The sequence below is a fragment of the Protobothrops mucrosquamatus genome, unplaced genomic scaffold, assembly GCF_001527695.2.
Source record: "Protobothrops mucrosquamatus isolate PMUCROS unplaced genomic scaffold, P.Mucros_1.0 scaffold970, whole genome shotgun sequence".
NCBI classification, from domain to species: domain Eukaryota; kingdom Metazoa; phylum Chordata; class Lepidosauria; order Squamata; family Viperidae; genus Protobothrops; species Protobothrops mucrosquamatus.
Genome location: NW_015387213.1, coordinates 121238 through 135393, shown reverse-complemented (window position 1 = coordinate 135393; position 14156 = coordinate 121238). Strand labels below are relative to the sequence as shown.

Below are 14156 nucleotides of genomic sequence, written 5' to 3'. Positions count from 1 at the left end.
TGTGCTCATCCCATTGCGTGATAGACCTGCATGATGATGAGGGCTCTGGTGGGATTCCTACTCTTGTTTCTCAACCAAGGACAGCACTGCCTTAGCTGTGGTAAGTAGGAAAAACTAGACGCTGCCATTTGCCTTCCTATTTCCTTAGGTCCTTATTTCCTTTATTTCAAGAAGTGCCCTTAGAAAACACAATACGTTTTCCTTAGTACCAGAAATCTGCTATGCTTCACTAGCTTCTTTATGGATGTAATCAACCTCAAAATCTTTGCTTTCCTACTATTAGCTACATGTGTTCCACTTTTAAGGGGTGAGAAAATTTGGGAATATTAGTGGTTACTCAGCATCAGTTTCCTTGGAAGGAAAAACATAATCTCTTTCCATGATAAAGAGTTTATTAATACTCTGTATCGGTAAACAGAATTTAATAATAACAGATGTACTCCAACTGATCTTTATTTTATATCGGATTCTTAAGGAGCCCTTATTGGCATAACATTTCTTACCAAGGCAGCTTTTTATTATCTCTTCCCAATTCAGCACAGGTCAATGTACTACTATCCATTCAACTAGATTCTTAGATGGGTATGAAAAATGAATTACAGTGCATTCAGAAAGTATTCAGACCCCCTTCACTTTTGTCAATTTTGCTATTCTGCAGCCTGATTCTACAGTTCTTGAAATTCATTTCTTTTTTTCATTAATCTACACTCAGTACCCCAGAATGATTGTGAATTTTAGAAATTTCTTTCTATTCGCATGCATGTTGAGATTCCACAACAAGCAAATCAATTTACCAACAGAAGCTGAAACAAGAGAAAGAATGCAAAATAGTAATTCCAGTTTCTAATCTACAGGGTACTGCACCTGTCCTTCCTTGGATCCCAGTTTAGGGAATATCAACTATTTTCCTACTTCTTGTATATTATTACATTTTCCTCATTTTTTGAAGAGATGGGGTGTTATTGATACAATGCTTTCTCACAATCACAATAGATATGTCAACTATTAATAAAATAATTATATTAATTCCATTTGTCTTAACATTCAAGAAACTTTAGCCATAGGGTATTGTATTAAGTATCTTCTAATGCAGAACAATCCATAAAAGCCTGAAACTTCATGAATAAAAGGAATGATAATGGTTTGCTAAAGACTACACATCATTTATGACTGCAATAAAGTTGATATTGGAGGTTCACAGCTCCTTCTTAGCATCAAATTAATGTAGCTTTATTTATTTATTTGTATCCTGCCATGGTGGTGCAGCGAACATAACCAACATACCTTTCTCCTTCTATTTTTTTTACAACAACAACCCAAAAGTCACCCAGCTGGCTTTTCATGGCTAAGGTAGGATTTGAAAAATAAAGTAAAATGTGCTCAGTATTAGAATCTGTACAATATCAGCAGAATTACAGTGACTGTAAATATATGCAGAGTGCCTTTCCCTCATTTAAGAATTGCTACAAAAGCTCCGTCTAAGCTTTGACATTTGAAGAAAAGCCTTTGTTGAAAGAAAAGTCTTCATTCTGGTTCAGTCCAAGCCGGGGATAAACAACATGGCAACTGCTTTAGAAAGAAGGTTGCAGTTTATTGAAGAGGAGAGCCAGACAGAAAGATGGTTCTGGCAGAAAAGAGAGGAAAAAAGGGTTGAGTACATGTGGGGAGCGGGTTTTTATAACCTCTGGAGCCTTTTGTTTGGAGTTGCTTCCTGTTCCTGTGGCATGAACTTTGACCTGAGTGTGCTTTTCTGGTATTCTGATGGTGATAGGTTAATCCTATTATGTCCCAAAGGACATATCCTGCTTCCCTGGGGCTGAGGCTGATGACTCTTAGAGTTTGGATGGGATATGTAGATTTTAGGTCTTTGTCTTCTTAATCTCCTAGCTCCCTGGATTTACACCACATCTCTATAGAGCTGGTTTCTGCTTGGGGAAGGGAGACCTGGGGCTATTAAGAAAACTGGGCATGCTTTCCTGCCTCTTTAAGATCCTTTGAGGAAATATATTTTCCTGCCCTTTTAATATTTCCTTCTCTGGGGGGCTGACTTCTCACACCTTTGATCCTCCAGAGGGTCAATCTCAAGAAAAGTAGGATGCATTTCTGCAATCAGTGCGTGCTTTGATCACTCATTTCTGAAGAGCTTCTAATATCTGCACGACATTGTTATGTGCTCCTGGCTACTTTCCTTTGTGACCAGAGGCAAGCTCGCCTGACCAATAACCAGCCAAGACACAGTGAAGGCCTTTTGTTTCGTTTATTGCAATAAGCGGGGAGAGAAGCTATCAAAGCTTGGTTCTCTCCAAAGTTTTAACCCAAAATATTTCCTTCTTTATACATCCCTTGTCCCGGCCACCACATCCATCCTCTTTCCCCATTGGCTGAGGTACTATGAGGTTACACTCTTTCCGACCGCCTCCTACATATTTCCTGCTACATACAAATCATATTCACATATACAATTATAATAAGAAAAATTAGACATTTAAATGGTTATTTTAAACTCTGTAGATATTTATGTCCCCATTTTAAACAATAAGTTCTTTTCCTGCTTTTCAATTCAGTGCCTTTCCTCTTATCTTATTCAGCTTATTTTCCTATTCTCCTATTCTCTGTCTTTCCTGGCTAGCCATTTCCTTTTACAGCTATATTTTTTTTATGGCTTCTTCCTTTCTCAGACCCAGCTATTTTTGCCTATATGTTTATCTTACTTCCTTTATGTTAACCTTTCCTCTTTCCCACCATAGCTTCTCTACTCAGAAATTTCCACTGCAGCAAATTCAATTTTAAATTTCTCTTTCAATATTAAATTTTGAAGACCTTTCTTTTACTTCTATCAACATTGCTATAATTATTGTCACATTGTGTTTTTCCACATGGTTCTACACTAGCATTTTTATAAACCGAACAGCCTTATTTCTGCATGTGTAGGATTATTTATAGCAATAGTATGTTTTTAAGAGGCACAGTTTTGGCATATGCAATGACATATGAATGGTGGCAAAAGGGCTAAGAGAAACTCTGTTACCATCTCTCCTATTTCTCCAGCATACCATAGCAGTGTCCTTTCTTTAGTCTTTTAAAACATGGACCTTAATAGAAGATACAGTGCTATTTTTCCTGGGCAGGTCCAGTCCAGTTTAATTTCCTCTTTTCTCAACCCAACTTCTCTTCCATGAAATTGATCCCATCCTTGCCATTAACATACATGACTCAATAGACGCTCGCTTAGCAAGTGGCTGTTCTCTCACAGATGGTATGCAGCATCTTGCCAAGTTATATAAGTAGCCTTCCCCTTGCTAACACGCAACCCACTAATTTCTCTGAAAGGATTTGTGGCTTGGCATCACCTTGCCAGACCTGTTCAGACCTGTCCCAGTGTTGAGGAAAATGAGATAAGGAAAGGAAAGTCAACAGAACTAAAAATGAAGTGACTATTCGAAGGTGAAAGGTTGGTAGGGAGGATCCAGGGCTGTCCTAGCAGTTTATATAAAGGAAGAAAAAGCAGGTTTTTACCCTTGACTTCCAATATTCTGCCACATCAAGGAAGATTTGGTCTACGAAAGGATACACTCACATTTGAGCCGAAAATGTTCCTCTTCACTATTATTATATGTGTGTTCTGCACAGTCGCCAATGCAGCTTCCAGTTCTTCAGAAACTTGCTGTAAGTATTTCAAGTCATCTTCCTCTTGTATTAACCCTTCTTAACCCGATGCTTCTCTCTAAGTTGATTGAAGGATAATGGGAAGTTATAGTTCAACATACTTGGAGATCTTCAAATGGGGTGGTCATGGTAATCAAATAGGGACAGGGTTTGCTCTATATTTAACTGGCAATAGATCTCTTACACAGTGGAAAACCCATCTTTGCAGCTATGTCCTTTCCAAGGTTCATGCAACTTTGAAAGGCCATCGCTGGGTATCTCTATGTGCTTGCAGTCATATTACTTCACCAACCGCCTCACCAGAAGTGTCTGCATATAAGACAACTAGAACCAACTTTTGCAATTCGAACAGGAAGTGCAATTCGAAAGGAAGTGCTTCATTTGCATTAAAATCTATGCAAAACATCTCTTTGCGCAACCCTATGTAAACATTTCTAATGTTTGTGCACTGAATGAGATATTGATGCATAGAGGGTGTTTAGGCTGGATCAACTTTCCTTCATGAAAACAGTTTCGTACAGAAAGGTAACCAAAATGGAAACTTGAGCCATGTCCATGACTGCCAGTTTCTATTTTCTATACATCATTAATGATGAAGCCGAAAAGCTGTGCCCTGCCTACATCTTCTCATATTTAATAAAAGCAAGGCAATAATAATAATAATAATAATAATAATAATAATAATAATAATAATAATAATAATAATAATAATAATAATAATAATAATAATAATAATAATAGTAATAAAAAAGTTGGAAGGGACCTTGGAGGTATCTAGTCCAACCCCCTGCTCAAGCAGGAAACCCTTCAGACAAATGGCTGTCCAGTCTCCTCTTAAAAACTTCCAGTGTTGGAGCACTCACCACTTCTGGAGGCAGGTTGTTCCACTGGTTAATTGTTCTAACTGCCAGGAAGTTTCTCCTTAGTTCTAAGTTGCTTCTCTCCTTGATCAGTTTTCATCCGTTGCTTCTCGTCCTGCCTTCAGGTGCCTTGGAGAATAGCTTGACTCCCTCTTCTTTGTGGCAGCCCCTGAGATATTGGAACACTGCTATCATGTCCTCGTCTTTCTCTTCGTTAAACTAGACATACCCAATTCCAGCAACCGTTCCTCATATGTTTTAGCCTCCAGTCCCCTAATCATCTTTGTTGCTCTTCTCTGCACTCTTTCTAGACTTGGTGAGGAAGCTTTCTCTCATGTGATCCCCACCTGATTGAACTGCAGAGCTAAAATTCCAAGCCAGCATGCACATTAGCTTTCTAAATACACAAACAGTTTTCAGTACAGATGCATAGAGCTAAATAATCACTTACTGTATATAGAAAAATAAAGGAGTATAACAATGCAGAAACTGATTTATCCCCTTGTATGCTATTGATATGATCTGGAATGTAATAAAATCATAGTGCAACCTTCCCTAACCTAGTAGCCTTTCAAATGTCTGTGTTCATATGATATGCACACCAATGAGTGCCAATGGAAAAGACAGTTCTGTGGCTTCAACAGAATTATCAAAGAATATAAGAAGTGACCGAAAGAACTTGGGAGAAGCAGCTGTTTAGAGATAATGACCAGCAGCCTATCTAAGCTCCCCCTCCACCTGCCGATCTATTATTATAACTTCATTTTCTACCTGCCTGTTTTCACTGATCACAGTGAGTCAGCAGACGACACAGAGAATAGGAAAGTAGCCCATCAGAAGACAACATACAAAAACTCAAAACTTAGTGCCAACTCTGTCTCGTTGAGAAAAAATGCTTTACGTGCATTGAACTGGATTAACGTAGTTAACTTAGTTGATCTGTATTCCTACTGAAAATAATGGCACTTAAAGTTGTATGCATCTTCTTCTGTTGATTTCAATAAGTCAGTTCAGCTTAAATAAAGCAAGAGAAGGGTAAGTTCCACTGAGTTAACCCTTGCATGAGTGTATGTGAGATGGCCATTTTGGCTAGCATCCAATCCACATTCATAGCTGAAGGCAAGGCTCAGATAATTGCAATTAGCCTCAATTCTCCCCTCCCAAAAAAAGTACAGAGAGATACAAAAGGGGAAAAAAACTTAAATGTATACTGATAACTAAACACAGCTTTTTTTGGCTCACTCAGTGAAAAATTTCATGTGCAACATTTTTGCCCCAAAGCAGATAAATTCACATAGGTCTGGATACCTTTATGAATAACAAGTCTGCTACATGAATATTAACAACCCATTTGTATGGATCTTGCGTGGTATATTCAAAGTATTTGAAGTTAACCTTATTATAATTACAGAATTCACTAATGGACAAAAAAAATGGTGGGCAAAAAAGGAGCAACAGCCCCAAATGCTACCAATGCAGAAGAAAAATATAATAGAGGCAATTTCTGAGGCTGAACTCCAGTTCTGTTGACAAGCTACATCAGAATTGTCTAGGAAAGATGCTATTCTGGATAAACTTCTAGCTGTCTTTGTTCTAGATGTCCCGAGTGATCAGCAATGGTTGGTCAAAGGCCTCCAGACTCAACTGGAAAATTGGGCCAGCCTACAGATTAAACCTGATCCCAGTGTCCTGATTGCTTTGAAACTGGCTGAAGACCACAATCTTAGTGTGATAACACAGTTGGTGAAGCAGATAAAAGAAACCGCTGGAACAGGTATGATGCTTGAAATGAGAAGCTTTTACATAAATGAGTTTATTGGTCTCTAGAACCACTTCTAAACCAGTTTAGATCTTTAATTTGTTCCATTTTGTAAAGAGGGAAACGTGGAAATAATTTTTCCGGTGTCCCTTTTGATAATTATGAGTAACTTGCTAAACCTAACAGATAGTGAAAAAGCTTTATGATTTATTTTGTCTTTACTAGTACATCCTAGTTTTGACTACAATGTACGTCCCAAACTTAATTAAAACTAAGGAAGCCCAATTCTATTTCTAGAATTGCCACAAGGTTTTTTTTCTTGGTAGTATAGTAGGTAGAACACTAAATAACAAATTTTCATCATGACCATATGTCCACACTTAGCAAACGTTCATCTGCTAAATGTTTCCCTGTTACTGTTTGGTACAAGGAACTAAGAACAATTTTATGAATAGGCCAAAGCAGTTTTGTTTTTATTGTTGATCACCCGTATTAAAAGAATCTTGCCAGGCTGGCTCCATTCCCTTGTGATTTTGTTTTTACTACCATAGTACATCCTAGTTTTGACCACAATATATCTCCCAAAATGAAATAAAATTAAATGTCTTATTTTATTTCTATAATTGCCAGTAACCTTTTTCTTAGTAGTAAATGGCCACTAAAAGGCAAAGTTTTCATCATGATCATATGTATACACCTGGCAAAAGTTCATATGCTAAAATGTTTCCCTGTTACTATCTGGCACAAGAAACCAGAACTATTTCGTGAATTAGGCCAAAGCAGCTCTCGTGTAAGTGGGTGTTAAATTGCAGCTAAAAAAGCCACCCAACAAACAGTAGGTTTCAATTGATGATAAAACAGAAATTAAGAACTTCATGGCAAGAGCAAAATAGTTTTGATTAAAAGGCTTAGAAGCATTTTTTTTTCCTGGAGCTGAAATTACATTAACAACTGTGAGTCTCTATTAATTCAGCCATATCTGTGTCTAGACTTTTACAGATTACGGTACAGGTGCATCTGATACCAGGAACTCCAGGCCATGAAACCTTACATTATCACTGGTTTGCCTTTAAAATATCAACCAGATGGTTCTGCAACAAAGGAAAAATAATCAGAGGGGGTTTCCGGTTACATCCCAGTTTTAAAGCAGCTCTCCCAGATGTTGTGGGCTACAGTTTCTAGACTTCCGGCCAGGATGGGAAAGGGTATTTTACTGCTTTCGAGGCATTGCTTACTCAGTCTTTGTCCTCTCTCGTCCCTTCTTGCAGAGATGACCTCTGGCAAAGTGGCCCTTTATGTCCTAGCTCTTCGGTCTGCCTGTCAGAATCCTGCTGATGTCAGCACGCCAGAAAAACATGTCAACCTGGTCCAAGTCCTTGAAGAGAAAACAGAGGATGAGATTAAGCATATCGGTAAGGAGACAAATGAGCATTAGATTCCTGCCTTTCACTCAGATAACAAGATGCAAAAAGGATAATTAATGCATGGATCCTTGACTCTCTGTGCTCTTTCCCCACCATTGGCTTGCAAGGATGGTACTCGGTTGAATTTAAATGCCCAATTCTCAGCCTATGAGAATTGCTCTCTTAGCCATGTAGGCAGTGTCTGTTCTTTGTTCCAGTTGCGAATAACATTTTCTTTCTAATATTTTAATGACTGGTACAACTTAAAATGTTTGTACAACTTTTCTCCAGATAACTCAGATTACTTTCCTCCCTATTTCACAATACAAATGACAGCTGAATCAATCTGCTGTTGGAATACAGATCTGGCTGTTAAATCTGATCCCCATTTTGCATTCATATTTTCCTTTTTTTTTTTTAAGGAAGAAAATGCACTTTTATAACAGCTGCAAAATTGATCCAGAGTGGTGGTGATGATTGAGGATGGCTTTGTAACATGTATTTAAGAGCCGTGGTAGTGGTTAGAATGCAGTAGTGCAGGCTAATTCTGCTGACTGCTGACTGCCAGCAGTTCGATTCTCACCGGCTCCAGGTTGACTCAGCCTTCTATCCTTCTGAAGTCAATAAAATGAGAACTCAGATTGTTGGGGGTAACATTGCTGACTTTGTAAACCACTTAGAGAGGGCTGTGAAACATTGTGAAGTGGTAAATAAGTCTAAGTGCTATGGCTATGGCTATGGCTATTTATTTATTTATAACATTCATCTAGCTACTCATCATGAACCAAATTCTGGGTAGCTCACCACTCAAAAATAAAACAGTATCAACTACAATAAAAACATCAAAACCAAAAGACCCAACACCACGGCTAAACTTCCCCATGTAGCACATCATATGTCCCTGCCAATCGACACTGTACATAAAAGCTACCGAAAACAGCAAAACCTTTGCCAGATTGCACTAATCTACTTGTGGGGAAGATTTGTCTTGGTTCAGGCTGAAAACATGCTCTGTGCTAAAGAGAATAGAACTCATACAGTACAAAATCTAGTTTAGCAATCTGACATTTATCTCTGCATCCTGAATTTCCAACTGTCAGTACAAGTAGTCCTTGACTTATGACCACAATTGGAATCAGAATTTCCATTGTTATGCAAGATGGTGACTAAGTGAGGCATGCCTGATTTCGTAACCTTTTTTTGCCATGGCTGTTAAGCAAACCACTGCAGTTCTTAAGTGAATCATGTAGACATTACGCAAATCTGATTTTCCCCATTGACTTTGCTTATCAAAAGCTGGCTGGGAAGGTTGCAAATAGCAGTCACATGACCCCAGGACAATGCCACTGTTGTAAATGCATACTGGTGACTAAGGCCATGAATTTTGATCACTGTATAGATATATGTATAGATGCTATGGCAGTCATAAATGGGAGGACCAGTCGTCCCTTTATTCAATAGCACTAACTTTGAACAGTTGCCAAACAAATGGTTTTAAGTTGAACACTATATTGTGGAATAGGTAGTATTATAAATTATGCCTAGGAGAGGTTTATAGCCCTTTGGAGATATTCCCCCTATAGCATTATAAACTCTCATGCAGCAGGAGAATGGGACTTCATTTTCTGCCCCTTCTCATTATTTCCCCGCATTAGAAGCTAACTTGCCTTCCGGGTTAGAGGGAAAAATCTGCAGCTTCAAACCCAATCATTCCCCATACAGTAGCTATGTGGACATCTACCAGATGAGCAGACTTCAATGTTGATGCCAGCTGGGGAATTCTGGAATTGATTTCTACAGATCTGGAAAATGCTAGTTGATAAAAGGTTACTTTTCGTGATTTAGAATCCTGCACCATTATGGTTATAAATTCCATGGGGATCCCATGGAAATACAGCTGGTTTATGATTTCAGATCTCTCCTTCTCCAATAGTACTCTTTAGAAATAGTTTTCCATTTGCACTTAACCTCCAAACAGTAATGGGCTGAGGATAGATGTCTTCTGTGACCAAACAGGAAGTAATTGATAAACATGCTTACTTTTCAGATACTACTGGGACTCCCAAGACCACCTACTACCAATTGGCTCTAGATACTTTGGCTCTGTGTATAGAGAAAAGTCCAGAACTTGACAAAGCTGCCATTGTTCTGGCCAAAGCAGCCCTGACTAATAGTTTCCAATTCAATGGTCGTCTCTCTGTAGGTAAGAGACACATATGTGATTTTTGAATATGATTTTAAATTATCTTTTTATTCTGAGCTTTGAAGGACTTCAAGATAGCCTTCTTAATGATACCCTGTAATGATCCTGAGGAATAGGTTGTACTGAGAGAAGGTGAGTGGGACACTGGGGAACTTCATGATGAGCAAGTGATTGATAAGCTAGGAATCCATTGTCCATTGCACCATCCACAATGACAACTTGTAATAAACAGCTTTTTCCAATTTGGCCTGCTTCTCTCTGATATCTGCTATTGTCCAGCACTTATACCAAAGAGATCCATGACTCCTCCTAGATTGGCAAACACTCCTGACTTTCTTCTCACAGCTCAATCCCTTGTTTGATGTAATTCACAGATACTGCTGCCGTAGCAAGTCTGGCACTGTTCTGTGTGTATGAAGGAAGGATCTCATCTCAGCAGAGCAAACTTACAGCAACTATAAGAGAAGCCTTGGCCCTGATCACAGAGCAAATCCTTCAAGAACAGCAGACTAATGGCCTCCTTGGAAATATCTATAGCACTGGCCTTGCAATGCAGGTACACCTGATCTTTTATTTGGGAGGGCTGAAAATCCAGGAATCTGGTCTTTATCCCTCCAAATCTCACAGCATCTCTCTCTCTCTCTCTTGCTGATTTCCAGGCTCTCAGTGTTACTTCTGAGTTTTACTCTGATAACGCATGGAACTGCACAAAGACCTTGAATGAAGTGCTGAGTAAGATCCCCGAGGGAGCCTTTAGTACTCCAGCTGCTGCTTCTCAGATCCTGCCTTCTCTGGTGGGCAAAACCTACTTGGATGTGAGCAATGTCACTTGCACCTCTGAAACTGGTAAGGCAGCTACTGGAAAGAAACTCTTCTGGCACCTCCCTTGTTCTCTGAAGGACAGAAAACAGCAGATTTGGCTAGTGAGCTATAGTCACAGCTTAATGAGGTCTGCATTATAGGTTTACATTCCCCATCACTACATTTCCACACCAGGAACAGGTACAGTTTTGCTATTATTGATTATTTGGAGACAGTGGAATTATTCTGAAAGAAAGGAAATGGTGGAGGCTGGAGATGAAAACAGGTGAACACAGTCATGCCGTTTAGTGTCTAATAACATTGGAAACAATCATAAAATGCTCCACAAAGCTATGCTACCAATGTTATGCTGCTTTCACATAGCTTGGTTCTAACTTTCGCTTAATTCTGGACTCAAAAAAAAAAAAGGAAAGGAAAGGAAAGGAAAAAGGAAAGGTGTTGTGGGGCTGAGGATTGCCTATTTTGGAAAGATCCATTTAACTCACTGTTATGGATCTGCAACTTCTACTGAATGGATTGTCCACAATGATGAAAATCAACTGCAGCCACTAGCAATAGTAACATTTTAAGCATCTTCAAATGGATGCCAATTTTTCCTTCCAAGTCTCATCTCATCTCATTGGCTATCTCTCGTCTCAGCTATGCAAGCCCAGGATTGGCATTAGATACTAAGGGTGTAATGAGTTAGTTCACCTGCCTTCTCTTCTCTTTCTTTGCAGTAACAGTACATTATATGGTAATCAACAAGCTAAAAAAACCTTATTTCGAGTATTCCACAACTGTGAAAGTGCCAAAGGGTTCGGTGCTGCTTGCTGTCTTGGAAGCAGCTAAACAATGTAATGCAAAGGAATTCAGGTAAATAGACTCCTGGTCTTTGACCTTTTAGGGATGGTATTCAACCCAGGATGTGATCTACATAAACTTTTCAAATTTTCAGTTCAAGAAACCTCAAATCTTTACCAATGTGTTTTAAACTCTAATGTTTGATTTTAAGGTGGCCCATTGGATAAATTTGAATATTTGATTTCTATGAATATTTTCACCTACAATATGCCTGATCTTTTTTCATTCAATTTTTCTTATTTTATTTATTAATTTTTGAAATTTACTTGCTTTCAATTTTTCTTGTGTACATATTATCTTCCCATAAATTACTATGATATAATTCACCATTTTTCTATTCATCCTTCCTTCTTCCTGTTTTTGTAATGAATTTGGCATTTTGCAGCTTTCAAACAGAGGAAACATCTTGGGGCCCCATGGTCACCTCTATCAATGGCCTCCAAGGTAACACCAATGAAAAGACCTACTGGCAGTTCCTCAGTGGCAAAACACCCCTTGAACAAGGTATATTTTCTTGGGAAGAAAGAAAGTCCTGAAAGATACAATATAGTCCTCCAAATACGTGCATCCGTTATCTTCCATATTAATTATGATTAACTTGTTAGTGAATGTGCAGCTATAAGATAATAATAATCAACATGACCAAAATAATAGGTTGATGCCTGTTCAGACAGCAAAGTCTTCAAGTTGAGCTCAACTCCTCATGATTTCTTAGTTACTGTATATCTAGATAGTTTTCTCAGTGCAACACTGAAATTATGTGTCTTTGCCTTCTCCTGGAATAAGCTTTCAGTTTCCCAGTCTACCCTACAGTGCTGGCATGAGCTAGAAATATCCTGTCTAGAGACTAATCAGCTTTGATCCGGCTTAGCTTTTGATCCCAGACAAGATTTGCCGAGTGCTGCAAATAGTTGAGAGCCTATTTAAATGCACAGTTCCCAAAGGGCAAGGTGTACAGAGGAAATACAACATACAGATTTTACCTATTTACCAAGGGGACTGATATGCAACTCAAGAAAAATCAAGGTTGTAAATCAGTTCAGCACCCAGTCTAGGAAGACCGTTGCATTAGCAAGGACATCAATCAAATGAAGTTAGGGCTGAAATGTTGTCCCAGAAAAAGACTGAGCAAAGGATCGAGTCGAACAAGAGGTTGGGGGTACAATAGCAAAGTGAAGATTCAGTGGCAACAGAGGGACAGAACCTTGAAGATTGAGAAGACTAACTGGTCTTCTAATGCAGGGCTTTTCAACCTTTTCACCCATTGTACCACTTTTAGGATATGGCAACATCCGAGTACCACCAGTCGCCTAGCAAGGTGTCAAAAACTTAATGACCCCCCCAAAAAGTAAAAAAGTGATAAAAGTACAGGTAGTCCTCGACTTACCACAGTTCGCTTAGTGACTGTTTGAAGTTACAGTGGCACTGAAAAAAGTGCCCCAAAGAAGCGCCTATCAGCTGGAAAGCGGCACTGATCCTGGCGCTTCCACTTAGCCCTGACAGCCCTGACAACCTTGCAGCTCCAGCCATCTCTCTCTCAGTCTTCTATGGTGCTGCCACCAGTTCAGCTCATTCCCCTCCCCTGCTACCACTTTTCTAGGATGGTCGCGTACCACCTACCAGGTGCCAATGTACCACAGGTGGTACCCATACCACTGGTTGAAAAGCCCTGTTCTAATGAACAGTTGCCTAACATTATCCAGTAATGTTCAGTTACTGATGTGCATAAAGCCAACACATATATATTACAGTATAGAACATAGTTGTCCAATCTTTAGACTTGCCTGTGTCGCACTAAATGAAGAGGAATTGTCTTGAACCACACATAATGCATATAATATAGTTAATGTATATAAATAACAGGCTTCCTTTATTTTTATGTTTTTTTATTATCCTGTGGGGTTTCATTACTAACCATCCAAGGCTGCATGTGACTCATGGGTCGTGTGCTGGACATGCCTGGTATAGTGGATAGGAAAATGCAGTGCTTTTGATTTGATCCTAAAAAGATGCTTCAGTTCACTTAACAGCGTGAATGTAGTTTTTTACTCTTTAAAGCAGCTACATCTTTTTGGGGGGTTTACATGGTAGCTGCACTTAGGCATCTGGGGAGCTGGGGGTGGGACAGGGCAAATGAAAAAGTGTCCTTCATAACTCAAATCCTACAACTTATGAATTTGCATCTAGTATTAGGATGAAACTATGAAAAGGTGGGGTTGTATTGTGATATTATTGTACGGATACTATTTTGATCATCATGACTGGCTGTGGCCATGTATACAAGGCAGCTGAGTATCTGCATATATCTAATTTAAAACTAGTTTTCAAATCTACACGCTAAAGCTTATCATATATCTAATGTAGAGAATATAACCTACTTTTCAACATCATTTTTTTATGTTGGCAGGTGTTGGTAGCTACATACCAAGAGATAATGAGCTAATTGTGGCCATCTTCAGTAGATACTGAATTATTACCTATAATAAAGAACCGAGAATCAAGTCTGTATTTATCAGACGATAGCCAAGCCTTCTGCATGGAATTTGATATATTACAGTTCTGGCAAGATGACAATAAAATAGTGATTTGATACGTGCAAA

General features: G+C 38.9%; 1 protein-coding gene across 2 annotated transcripts; it reads left to right on the top strand.

Moving 5' to 3' along the window:
* On the top strand, window positions 1-14156 carry LOC107290799 (cobalamin binding intrinsic factor). Of its 2 annotated transcripts, none has more exons than XM_015819721.1 (9): window positions 1-100; window positions 6124-6300; window positions 7554-7697; window positions 9736-9891; window positions 10266-10447; window positions 10551-10737; window positions 11433-11568; window positions 11942-12060; window positions 13964-14156. In XM_015819721.1, the coding sequence occupies exons 1-9, from the start codon at window positions 31-33 to the stop codon at window positions 14023-14025; spliced, it is 1233 nt and encodes a 410-aa protein (XP_015675207.1). In that variant the 5' UTR covers window positions 1-30; the 3' UTR covers window positions 14026-14156. The 2 variants fall into 2 exon arrangements, with proteins under 2 accessions (XP_015675207.1, XP_015675206.1); XM_015819720.2 differs by lacking the exon at window positions 1-100 and adding an exon at window positions 3469-3666.

Bases quoted from the DNA above. Each gene is read 5' to 3' on its own strand.
- LOC107290799 (XM_015819720.2), top strand. From the start codon at position 3,591: ATGTTCCTCTTCACTATTATTATATGTGTGTTCTGCACAGTCGCCAAT. The intron at 6,301-7,553 runs GTATGATGCTTG...CCCTTCTTGCAG, and splicing joins AAAAGAAACCGCTGGAACAG to AGATGACCTCTGGCAAAGTG. The intron at 9,892-10,265 runs GTAAGAGACACA...TGTAATTCACAG, and splicing joins CAATGGTCGTCTCTCTGTAG to ATACTGCTGCCGTAGCAAGT.